At 53.6% G+C, this 12960-nt stretch overlaps 1 protein-coding gene across 4 annotated transcripts in view; it reads left to right on the forward strand.

Moving 5' to 3' along the window:
- Window positions 1-8091, forward strand: part of TANGO2 (transport and golgi organization 2 homolog) — a 33102-nt gene extending 25011 nt beyond the window's left edge. For all 4 annotated transcript variants that reach the window (XM_028528999.2, XM_036014746.1, XM_028528998.2 and 1 more), the window contains 4 exons: window positions 663-733; window positions 3339-3492; window positions 4897-5001; window positions 7066-8091. In XM_028528999.2, coding sequence (XP_028384800.1) covers window positions 663-733; window positions 3339-3492; window positions 4897-5001; window positions 7066-7186 — 451 coding nt within the window. In that variant the 3' untranslated portion in view covers window positions 7187-8091. The remainder of the gene's footprint in view (window positions 1-662; window positions 734-3338; window positions 3493-4896; window positions 5002-7065) is intronic.
- The last annotated feature ends 4869 nt before the right edge of the window (window positions 8092-12960 follow it).

Consider the following 12960-nt stretch of genomic DNA (forward strand, 5'->3'; position numbering starts at 1 on the left):
TTGTTCCTCTGCCTTTGTTCATCCTGAAAGCTTGGGTCTCTAAGTCTGGAATCCTACCAGGAAGTCAGCCCACGGGCCAGAAAACGTCCCTTTTGAGTTTGCAGAAAGGCATTCCAGGTTACAGCGGGAACCTCTACTATGGTATTTTGGAATTAGAACATATTCAGCTTTGGAGCATTTTAAACTATTTTAAAATCCACGCTCAGTGTATGAAAGTAGAAAAGTGTGGTCTTTGGTGCTTTGTTCGGAAGCCTCCATCACCCTGGGGATCCCGTCTAGTCCGGAGATGCTCAGAGATGAGCTGTAGGGGTAGGGCTGAGTCCTTACAAAGCGGACCTGTGTTCTCGGGTGTGGGACTCAGCCCCCTGCAGTGGTCACCACTGGCAGCCTTTAATTCCCCTGCTGTGGGGCATTCGGCAAGTCTTAGATGTTGTCACTCCCAGGCCAGTGGTTCCCGTGGTGAGCCAGGAATCTTGATGACCCTGCCTACAAGTCTCCGAGGGGCGGGGACCCTGAGTACCCCTGACCTGGCTGCAGCGGGCCCCTGTCCCTGTGCTGGCTGCTGGCGGGGGGCTGGGGATTGGGCTGCGGAGACTGCTAGGCAGCGAAGGGTCTGCCCGATCTGTGGCCCTGTCTGACCTTCTCTACCCTTCTGTTCACAGCCCAGAGAAGGGAGATGTCGTCTGCTACTATGGAAACCAGGGGGAGCCCGAACCCATTGTCCTGGCACCAGGTGAGCCCACTCTGGTGGGTGGTGACAGGGTGGGGGCTGCTCCTATGGGGGCACCTCTGTATTTTTCAGAGATTAGATCCCTGTCATACTTCTCTGCTGAGACTGCTTTCTGGCTGCTGGTGTATCTTACGGTGTGCTCCTACCTGGCCCATGTTCCAGGCTGCCTTCTGCTTGGGCCGCCTTCCCCCAGCACCGAGCCCGTGACTGCCCTGAAAAAAGGGGGACCTGAAAGGCACGAAAGGGCACGGGCCACCACCTCCCCACATTTTGTGCGTTGGCCCAGAGGCCTTTGTGGAGGTGTCAGGAAACCGTCTCCATGACGCCCTCAGTTCTCCACGCTAGAGGCTCTGAGACTGCGGATGCTTCTGGGCTAGATTGTTGCTTCTGTGGAAACTGCAAAAAGAAAAGAAATTCTTTTCACCTACACCCTGTGGTTTCATCCCCAGCCTGCCCTCGCCTAGTCCATGTCACCGCTTTTTAAGAACAGCTTTGTGGAGCTCTAGCTCACATATCATACAACCCCCCCCCCCCAGTGAAGCGCACTGCTTAGTAGGTTTCAGCGTGCTCACAAAGTTATGCAGCTGTCACCGATACCTGCTAACACTTCCATCGCCTCCCAAGCAAACCATACCCACTGGCAGTCACTCCCTGTCCCCCCTCTTTCCCCGCCCCTGGCAACTGCCCGTCTACTTTCTGTCTCTCTGGATCTGCCTATTCTGGACACTTGGTATAAACGGGGTCATGCAATGTGTGTCCTTTTGTGTCTAGGTTGTTCCACTTAGCATCTATGTTGCAGTCTGAATTAGGGCTTAATTCCTTTTAATGGCTGCATTATATTCCAATGTACGTATATTCAACATTGTGTTTCTCCACTCGTCCTTGGATGGATCTCTGGGTTATTTCTACCTTTTGGCCATTGTGGATGGTGCAGCTGTGGCATTCGTTACAAGCTTTTGTGCAGACACGTTTTCATTTCTCTTGGGCAGATACCCAGGAGTGGAATTGTTGGACCGTAAAGTAATCGTTTAATCTTTTGAGAAGCCACCAAACTGTTTTCCCAAGCAGCCGCACCATTTTACTTTCCCACCAGTATGTGAAGTTTCAGCTTCTCCACATCTTCACCAAAAGTTGCCATTGTCTGTTTTTTTAGTTCTAGCCATCCCCGTGGGTATGGGTGTCACCTCGCTGTGGTTTTTGATTTGCATGTCCCTGACGTCTAATGATATTGAGCAGCTTTGCATGTGTGTATTTTCTTTGAAGAGATGTCTGTTCAGAGCCTGAATTGGGTTTTTTTTATTGTTATTATGAAGTTGTAGTTCTTCATATATTCCAGCTGCTAGTCCCTAAGCAGACATATGATTTGCAAAAATTGTCTCCCCTTTCGTGGGTTTTCTGTTCACTTGATTGTTTGTCAAACAGACGATGAACAAGAAAGTTTTGAAGTGCATTGTTTTCGATTTTGATGATGTCAATTTTATATATTTTTTTTGTTGTTTATGTTTTTTGTGCCATAGCCAAGAAGTTATTGCCTGATCTAAGGTTGTGTAGCTTTCCCTTATATTTCTTCTAAGACTTTTACAGCTTTAGCTCTTCCATTTAGGTCTTTGGGACATCTCGAATTGATTTTTGTGTATGGTGTGAGGTAGGGGTTTCACTTCACTCCTTGCATGTGGCTACCCAGGTGGCCAGCACCACCGATGAGTGGCCTTTCCCGTCGCTCCTGGTGGATAAAGCACCATGATTCCTGGGGTGGTGGCATGGCCGTGGGGTCTGGCAGAGCCAGGGCTGCCTTCCTTGGAAGTAGCTGGAGTCACACCATACTCAGCCAGGATCCTGCCTGGAAAATCCAGCAGCTGGAGAAGGTGGTGGTGCCCCGTCCTCAGTGCATCTTTCCGGACTCGTGACCCCGAGTGCCCCTGCTGCTTATTGGAGCCTCTCCACCCCAAGGCCATGCCTCTCCTTCTTTTTGACGCAAGAAACCCGTTTCCTATTTTGTGATGACTTCTATTAACCACTGAGAACTTGTTCGGAGAAAACTTGTGCCAAGACCTCAAGGCTCCCCCAGCCAGGGTCCCCACCAGCATGCAGAGGAGGCCCTGCCTGTGCCCACTCGGGGCGGGGGGCTGGCCTAATGTCGGCGGGTTCTCTAAGTGCTGTGATGTGAGCCAGCGCCAATTTTGGGAGGCGCCCTCCTGACCTCGGTTGCTGATTCTCCTACCCTTGACCTGCTCAGGTGGACCCATGCCTTGAAGTTTTTTTCTAGCTTAGAAAGGGATGGGAGTGAGATGGGGAGATTGTGCCTTCTCAAGGTCCCCCTTTTCTTTGTCCAGTTAGATTTCAAGTTGTTTATTCCTTCTTGTCGAGGCCATTTGGCCTCTGTGCCTTGCAGTCTCCAGCTGGTGCCCCACCATTCTGAGTTTTCCATCTCTTGCTGTGCAGACAGGCTGGGAATGCCAGTAGAGAACATGATGGAGTGTGGGGCAGCCTGGCCTCAGTGCCCCCGTCTGTACCCTGGCCCCTCACCTGCTGCCGTGTGGTGGGCAGGAGTTCACCCTAAATTCAGACAGTGCGGCCTTTACACTGATGGACTGACCTCTCCCTGCAGGGACCTACGGGCTGAGCAATGCGCTGTTGGAGACGCCTTGGAAGAAGCTGTGCTTTGGGAAGCAGCTGTTCCTGGAGGCTGTGGAGCAGAGCCAGGCCCTTCCTAAGGATGTCCTCATTGCCCAGCTTCTGGATGTGCTCAACAACGAGGAGGCGTGAGTGGGTGGGTCCTGTTGGGGTGAACAGGGTGTCCCCCCATCACTCTGGTCCTGGGACAGAGAGGCAGGCAGTCGTTGCTGCCCTGTGAGGCCGTGGAGGTGGCTGGGGCCAGCTCCTCAGCTATGGGAAAACCTGATGGATATGCTGCCTCACTGACCTCTGGCCCCTCCACCTGTCCCTGTGGACTGATGAGGTTTCCAATGGGGAGACTCTGATGATGGGAGATGGGGCAGTCGCAGGCTGGTGTGCCAGGAAGCCTGGTGCTGCTAGAGCTTGATGGGGGTTGCTGTGGGGCCGAGAGCAGCTGGACGCAGGAGCTATGGCACAGACAGACCCACCCTAGATATTACCTGGGGAGAAGGAGCCTCTGACACGACTTCCTGGAGGCACTTCAGTGGCCTCTGCAGGGGGCACCTGCCCCAAGGAGACCACCCTCTGGTGGACCTCAGCCATCCCAGTGGTAGGGGAGTGTGTCAAGGCACTGGCCAAGCTACCTTTTTGCCACACAGTGACATGGCCCACACATCCCTCCTCTACCCCACTCAGGCCAGGCCAACGTCCTGCCCAGATGCCCAGTGGCCTCTTAGCAGAGCTCCGGCACAGCCTGCCACTCGCTCCTCTCCCCTGGGGCCCCTCTTGCCCCTTGCTCACCCTCCTCTCTTCTCTGAACCATGAACCATGATGCAGCCTCAGCACAGCCACCCCTCAGGGACACCCTGCCTGGGCCCTCCTAGTCCATGCTTAGCTGTAAATCCACGCAGCCCTCGGTCACTGTCTGTCATCCCTGCTGGCCCAGGACAGGCCCTGGCTGTTTTTATTGACACCTGTGGCCCCCAGTGCCAGCAATCATGGCTGGCGAGCTTCAGGGTTGAGTGGGTTCCTGCCACATGGAGAGATGCCCTTAGGACATTTTTTGGGATAGGCAGGGAGCCTATGTGGCCAGGTGACTGTACCTCTTAGCTGGACCCCTGCCTGCAGCACCCCCACGGACTCAGGCCCCACTGAGAAAAGAGGACAGGCTTGTTCCCTGGGTGGCTTCTGCCCTCCTGCAGGGGGCCTTGTGCCACTCTGGCCAAACAGACCCCAGTACTTGCAGATCTAGAAGAGCCTTCCCAGCACTGAGCTCACAGGTGCTGCTGTCCTCGGCGTCCTGGGTCCTGGGTCCTGGGTCCTGGGAAAGCTCCCAGTGGCTCTGTCGGAGCAGCTTTCCCAGTGATCACTGTCTGGTGGCCTGGGCCCAGCGATGCAGTCCTAAGTGAAAGTCTTGACAGGGATTTGAGCCCTTGGGCAGAAAAGTGCATGAAATAATAGCCCTTCCAAGGCTGGAGGTGCCTCAGGCACTACAGGGCTCTGGGCAGGCAGCAGAGGTGCTGGCTGTGACCCCTCCTCTGTCTTTCCAGGCAGTTGCCGGACCCGGCCATCGAGGACCAGGGCAGGGAGTACGTGCGGCCCATTCTGAGCAAGTACGCGGCTGTATGCGTGCGTTGCCCAGGCTACGGCACCAGGTACGGCGGGCTGCTGGGTGCATCTGGTCCTGTCTCATGAGGAATTTGGCCTTACCCAAGCTCTGTGGACCCCAAAGCCTCTGCCTTATCTAGAAGCAGCTGCCATTTCACCTCAGGGGGCTATGGGGTGAGCAGATGCCAGCACCCAGGGGCACTGCAGACCAGGCGCACAGCCCCTGAGGCTTCCACTGCTTCCCAGGAGGGGGTCCTAGGCTGCCTCCTGCCCTCTTACACTGCCACATGGGGGCCAGATGGCATTGGGCATACATACTCTTGTTAGCAGAGTCAACAAATCCCTGTGGACTCAGAGGTCTCACTATCTGGCTCTTCTCTTCACTTGCTGTGACCAGGGTCAGGGTTAGGTCATCTCAGCCTGGTATGTTGCCTTATCCTAGGAAAGGTGAAAATACCATGGTTACAAGATGAAAATGTCCAGGAGGGAGAAGCTCTTGGCATGGGTGTCTGCTGTCCCAGCAAATTCCTTTCCTGCCTTCTTCCCTGCTGGGGACGGAGGCTGGGAGGCCTGGCCCACCCATGTGGCTCCATCAGAGGGCAGCTCAGATACTGCACTTGGAGGTGGCTGGGATGCACAGAGGAGGGTAGGTTGCTGGTCCAGCCAGATGCTCCAGGATGCTGCTGCTACGTGCCTGGGCCCCCTGGCCTGGAGGTAGAGCATGGCTGCATGTGCAGGCCACATCTGCCTAGGCTCAGCTTGTGTCGGGCCCTGTGGGCACCAGACTTGTGTCAGGCTGGGGATCTGCAGCGACTGTGATGGATGGGCCCTGCCCTTGGGGAGCCATGGCCCGCAAGGACTCGGGGATGAGGTGTTTGGGCCATGACAAGTGCTGACTGGTTTTTAGGTTCAGGTTGTCTGAGATTGAGCCGAGCCCCTTCTTTCCCCGCAGTGGGAGAGGTTGGGTTATTGCTGCCTCTGTGTAGGTAAGGAGGTGGTTCTCCCAGGAGGATGTGAGCCAGCCTCGCTGTGGTGGCATGGCTAAGGCTCTGCTGATGCTGAGGGCATTGGGCAGAGAGATGGACATGGGAGGTCCTGAGGACCACTGACCAAGAGGGTGGCAGGCCCCCCAAGTCTTCCATCCTTCAGGGAATGGCAGTTTCAAGCCCGCTGGCTAGGGGATGGGGTGGTGGGCAGGGCCAGCAAGGTGTGAATGCCCAGCACTGATGCTCCTGGGCCCGATGATACCCCCTAGCCCGAGGAGGGTGGCATGGCTCAATGACAGTCTTTCTTGCTGAGCTGGCTTTTCCCTCAGCGGGAGTGTCATTTTCCTGAAGCCTCTCCTCCATCACGGGCTTGTTTCTGTGACTAAATTGTGTGTTCCTGTGTCCTTGGTGTGTGAGGCAGAACGCCAGGTCTCCACCCTGGCTGGGACCCCCAGTTCATAGTGTGCACGCGCCCACTCTGGGTGTCAGCCTGCAGTGGGTCTGCTTAGGGACTCGGTGCCTGCCCTCCATCAGTGGGAGACAGGTGCTAAGTGAGTACTGGCCATGGGGAGGGCCAGGGAGGAGGAAAGGTATGCTGAGCATTTGGGGTGGGGAGTTGGGGGGGGTGGCGAGGGAGGGCACGAGGGAGTTTTCTAGGTGAAGAAGGCCTGGTCTCCAAACAGTTGACAGGTTGGCCTCTTGGAAGCGCTGAGTGTCCACATCGGAGCTGGGCCATTCCCTGAGCGCCCTGGGGGATTCTGAGGGGGAAGTGCATTGTTAGCCCAGGGTTCACTCTGGTGAGAGTGGTGAGCGGTTGGGGCTTGTACTACAGAGGGTGGGCAGGGTAGGCTGGGGGAGTTTCACAGTGGAGACAATAGGACTCATCAAGCGGGGAGCTCCAGGCCCCATCAGGCTCAGTGCCCAGCTACCCCAGAAGGGTCCTTCTACTCCCCGAGGCTGCTGCTCATTAGTGACCTGCCTCCAGCTAGGCCGAGTGCCTAGCACAGGCCCCGGGTGCGGTGGGCTTGACCCTTCTGCCTCAGATGTGACCCCCATTGGGGCTCTGAGAGGTGGGCAGGGTGCTGAAGGCAGCGGGCTGAATGTGGGCCCCATGCTCTCTTTCAGAACCAACACGGTCATCCTCGTGGACGCGGACGGGCACGTGACTTTCACGGAGCGCAGCATGCTAGACAAGGACCCTTCCCGCTGGGAGACCAATACCCATGAGTTTAGGCTACAGAGCTAAGTCCCGCCCCTGGGTGTGGCCAGACAGCTTGTGTAAGGCCCTGCCTTGAGGGCTGGATGGGAACCTTCCACAGTACATGCACTGCCTGTGTGTGACTCTGCCAGTGTCCCTCAGGACCAGGGCCCTCTTACTTGTGTGTGGTCTGTCCGTGTCCCAGTATCCAGCTTGAGGTCCACCCTTATGCCAGTGGGAGTGACAGAATCCCATAGCCAGGTCAGGGGCAGGCCCAGGCGTGCTGTGCATGTGTGAATGCACCTGGTCCCGCTCCTGCCCATGCATAAAGACACACTGCAAGGCACATGCTTGCATACATGCCTATAATGCATAGACACCCATGTACATCCCTTGGGGACACACACACAGGCACAGGCAATAGATATGTGCACATGTGCTGGAGCACACACATGCACTTGTGCCAGACAGGTGGAGCTGTGCCTCTCACACCAACACATGCTTTTGGCCAGTGGAGCTTTGCTTTAATCAAAACAACAGGAGTTTAAAAGTGTCCCCTTCTCTCCTGGGCATAGGCCAGTTCCTGACAACCAGACCTGCTCTCGGAGGAGAGATAGGCCACATTTGGAATGAGGAATGAGGAAAACACAAGAAAAACCTACTCTCAACGAAGCTCAGGTCTGGTTGGTGGGCCCAGTGGTCCTGTGTGCACTAGGGGTCCCATGTGCATGGGACTGTCCTGTGATTGGGAGTCCTTCATGTGCTGGGCACCTCAGCAGCCTGTCAGGCCCTGCCTGCCCACTTGTCATGGGTTCTGGGCAGGCCCATCTCAGTGAGAGGACACAGCCAGTCCTTGCCTTTCCCTTCTCCTCGGGGAGTCAAACTTCATAGGAACCTGTATTTGAACGTGAGATGTCAATAATAAAACTCTGAGGCTGTGGTGAGTCCACACAGTCCAGGCCCTTAACTCATGTGACGGGGACAATTGGAGCTGCTGTGTGCGAGGGGTTGGGGACTGCTCTCCTGGCCTGCAGGAGTTCCCACGGCACAGATACCGCTATAAGGCTCTTTCCACTTTCTCCTTCTGCTTCGGCTTCCTGAGTGCTAAGAGGGTCCTTGGGCAGAGGCCGGGGTGCGAGGGAGCCTGTGTATATGGGACACAGTAGTTGCCAGTGACAGGGCCTCCTGATCTGGGCCAAGGAGCCAGGGATTTACCCGGATGCAGTGGGGAGCCCCTGGGAGCCCCATGAGGGAGCAGTGTGGTCAGACCTGCACTCAGTGTGGACAATGGAGGCCAGCTCAGGCTCCCAGCTCGGGCACTGCTAATACCCGACACCCTCTGTCCACCTCAGCAGGCTGCCTCCCAGCATGGACCCCACCCCAGCATCCACCGTGGCCAGGCACGTCCACCTCGGGAGGCACCACAGGCTGGGTGCAGAGCCACTGAAGAGCCTCCAAAGATGTCCACCTCTGCCCCAGGGGTGGGGCATTGGGGGAGAGCTTTCCCACCCTTGTCAGGGACCCCTCTGTGTCCAGCCTGCCCAGGGCTCCCCAATAGCCTGGGTCCCCCAAGGAAGGGACAGTTCAAGGTGTAGTTCTATGATTGTTAGGGGTTGAATTTTGTACCCCCCAAAGATATGCTGTAATTCTTGTTAGGGACCTCATTAGGGTTTTACAGAGCTAATCAAGATAAAAGGTCGTTGGTGGGGGGACCCTAAACAAATATGACTGGTGTCCTTATAACAAAAGGGAAAATTTGGACACATAGACGTGCACTTAGAGAGAACATCCTATGAAGACAATGAGTATGCTGTCACATGCCAGGAAATTACCAGAAGCTGGGAGAAAGGCCTGGAGCAGATCCTTCCCTGTCACCGTTAGAGGGAGTGTGGCCCTGCTGTCGCCTTGATCTCTGACTGCAGGCCTTCAGAACTGTGAGAGAATAAATTTCTGCTGTTTATGCTGGTGGTCCCCAGCCTTTTTGGCACCACGGAGGGTTTCTTGGAAGGTGGGGGTGACAGGAGGTGGAGTTCAAGCCAGCTTTGCTTGTTGCCCGGTTCCTGCCTGGGGGTTGGAAGCCCCAGGTTTATGCTATTCATTTGTGGTACTTTGTTATGGCAGTCCTGGAAAAATCACATAATTGTGACCTTCACTTTACAGACGAGGAAACCAAGGCTTGGGGATACACCATAACAGTCCCTCAGTCCCAGGGCAAATGGGGAGGCAGAGCCATGAGGCCGGGAAGGAGCACAGTGAGGACAAGATGGACCTGGGGTGCCTCCCCTCTGGGCCCACAGTCCTCCCACACTGGTCTCATCCTGCTGCCCAGCACCCCTCCCACCTTCACCCCTCTGAAGCCCCTGCCACTGCTTATGGCTACACTTTCTGCACAGTTCCTGCCCCAGGGCCTTTGCACTCATCCCTTCTGCCCAAGTGACTCCTCTTCCATGTATACCAACCACACTCTCCCTTACATCCTGCGGGCTTTTGCTAAAGCTTTCTGGGGGAGGAGGTTCATCCCATCTAAATTTGCAATTTTCCCTACCTTGGTCTCTCTCTTTCTCTGTATCAGTTAGCACTGTGTGACATACTATGCATTTTGATTGTTTCTTTTATTTTTTAAAAAGATTCTGTTTATTTTTAGAGAGAGAGGAAGGAAGGGAGAAAGAGAGGGCGAGAAACATCAAAATGAGAAACATCAATTGGCCGCCTCCCACACTTGCCCTGACTGGGGACTGAACCTGCAACCCAGGCATGTTCCCTGACTGGGAATCCAACTGGCGACCCTTCATTTTGTGGGACGACGCACAGCCAACTGAGCCACACCAGTCAGGGCTTGATTGTTTATGTGTCTCCCTGTCAGGAGAGCTCCAGGAAGTCAGACCCTTTTCTCTCTTGCCCACTGCTGTATCCCGATTCCTAGGTTAGGTAGATATTTGAACCAGGAGTGACAGTGCTGATGTTTCCCAAGCCTTGTGTTTATTTAGGTTGGTGCCTTGAAATGAGGCCTCTGTACTGTTAGAAGGGTACGGGGACCCTGGGAAGCTGATGTCTTTGAGAAGCACTTTTGACATACCATCAAGGAAGGCCTGGGCCTGACTTTGGCATGGCTTAGCCAGTCCTTTGTGCTTGCCACCAGATACATTCAATCCCTGAGTCCCCAACATGGGTCCTCTTCTCCTGGGTGGATGGGGAATTCATCCCTTTCTCAGATGAGCTTCTGCTGCTCTCTGGCTCCAAGACAGCTCAGCTGAGGTGTGCTGGCCTGGAGACTGGAAGTGGGAGGCTGACTGATACAGAAGCATCTGTGAGCAAGCATGACCAGCTCAGGAATGCATTCTGACCTCAGGTCTTGTCCTGGCAGGCCTGGGCTCTTTGCCTTCTGCCCGCAGGGACCCCTCACAACCCCATCTTTTGATATGTTTTGTCAATTGATGGTTATTGCCACTAATTCAATGTCAACAGGAATCCTCAGTTTGGGGGTGCAGTCAAGCGAGAAACTTCATTCAGTGCAAAACTGCTCAATTGTGACACAGCATGGCTGTAAAAAAAGCATAGCTATAGAACTCTGGGGCCAGCCCCTCTCCAACTAACAGCTCTGCTCTGCACTGCAAGTCATCTTTGGTGTTTCAGTTTAGCCAAAGAAACACAGTATTAAGTTTTTGCTGTTTTTGATGGAAAGGAAAAGTGCACTCTGACCCAGCGGGGAGCTGGCTTATATGGACAGCAGCCCCTATCCCTAGTCTCTGATTGGTCCATCCTCATGCAAATAAGGACTTCAAATCCTTGTAGTTTGGCCCAAAAAACACTTCTGTTTGGTTAGAATAGAGCCACTCTGATTGGCTAGAGCTGCACAGCTCCAATTGGACAGGGAAAGCCTCAGTCCTATTGGTTGAAATAGGATTCCAGAAACTCCATTGTAAGGGCTTGCTCAGATGGCAGAAATACAATGCAGGGAGGCAGTTCAGTGAAGAGGCAGTCAGTTGAATGATGACTTCTGTGGAGTGCAGTTTGTGTGAGAGTCCCCCATGCAGAAATGGCTGCAGGGCTCTGTTTTCAAAAATTTGAGCCCACTTAGCTACCAGGATCCCTTCTTAGTAGGTATCTGTTTTTCTCAGATTTCACAGTTTGGATTTGTACTCATTTGCTGGTAACCATGATCACTTGGTTAAGGTGCCAGCCAATGGCATCATCCAGGCTCTTCAGCAGAGACCTGGCCTATGGGTGAGCCAGGCTGAGGTGGAAACACAAGCCCAGAGGGAAGTTTCCTCCCCTAAGTCGGGGGGGAGTTCCCAGCTTCCAGGTATCAATCTTTGTGACTTGGAGGCTGGAGCCAGGTGGGGATTGTAGGGGAGGTCCTGTGGTGAGGGTCCTTGTCTTTCACCCAGATGGTCCCCACCCTTGAGGGAAGCTGGCTGCAGGGTGCAGGTCTGAGGTCTCAAGTTGGATTAGGGCAGGTGCAGCCCCCCAGCTCAGCAAGCAACAAAATATGGAGAGGTGGCTGTGACTGAATGGTGGTTCAGCTGAATGGTCGCTCTGACTGCCCTGGGCCAAGGCCAGCAGCTGGCTGAGTCCAGGAACCAGACCCTCATGGGGCTCGGTGCCACTGTGAGATGACAAGTGTTGACCACTGAGTCAGCCAGGTAAACAGAAGGAGGCAGGGAAGGGAGGGAAGGGCTTGAGTCCGCAGCTTCCTCACCTGTAACACTCCCTCTCCTGGCCTTTATTAACCTTTTGATTCTGAAATGATTTTAAACTTGCTACAAACTTGAAAAAGTAGAACAAATAATTCCAATATCCTTCAACCACTTCCCCCAAATGTTAACACTTTACCTAACCACAGTAAAATGATTAGAACCAGGAAATTAGCATTGATACAATACTATTCACTGATATACAGACCTTATTTGAATTTATCAATTGTCCCACTAATATCTGTTTCCTAAGCCAGGTTTCAATCTAGGATCCAGATCCCACATTGCAATTTGTTGTGTCTCCTTTACTCAAAGATGGTTCCTCAATCTGTCTTTGACTTGCATGATCTTGACACTTTAAGTGTTTTTTGGTAGAATGTCACTCTTTTGGGTTTGCCCAGTCTTTCTTTATGAGGTATTGCCTTTGGGGCAGAAATACCAAGTGATACATGTCCTGCTCAGGAGATCCACAATTTGTCCCTTGTCCGGTGCTTTTTTTTCCTTCATTTTTTTAATCGAGGTATAATTAATTAATATACACTGCAACACATCCTTACAGTGTATAACTTGGTGGTAAGTTTGGATGTGTATACATTTGCTGGTGACTTGAATCACTTGGTTAAGGTGGTGTCTCGGGTTTTTTTTCACTGCAAGTTACTGTTTAACCTTTGCAATTAGTATCTTGGGGAAGAAACTCTGCAACTCTGTAAAACCGCCCCCCCCCACCCCCCCCAGGTTCTCATAGTTTTGTCCACCATTTTTTTTAGCATCCATTTTTGTCTTAGTGTGCTGTCTGCCAAGGGACTTTTTTTTTTAGTCTATCATTTCTACTTTATTTACTGGAATGCTGGTCTAAGGAAGAGCGGTCCCGTATCCACTTATATCCTCCTCCCTTTCTTGAGGCTCCTGATACAGTATTAGCAAATGGGAAAGTGCTAGACAATTGAGGATACTTGTCCTTTTTAACCTAACGATTATGTTTAATGATTTTAATAGGAAAATGTCTCTGTGGACAATCTCTACGGCACTGTCTAGACTAGAGGCGGCCAGAGCCCGGGGACCACAGGAGTGCCCTGTGATCCTGGCGCTCCCAGCCTCCTGGGTTCCCGGCGTTCCCCGCGCTCCCCT

Source organism: Phyllostomus discolor, chromosome 13 (genome assembly GCF_004126475.2).
Source record: "Phyllostomus discolor isolate MPI-MPIP mPhyDis1 chromosome 13, mPhyDis1.pri.v3, whole genome shotgun sequence".
NCBI lineage: Eukaryota > Metazoa > Chordata > Mammalia > Chiroptera > Phyllostomidae > Phyllostomus > Phyllostomus discolor.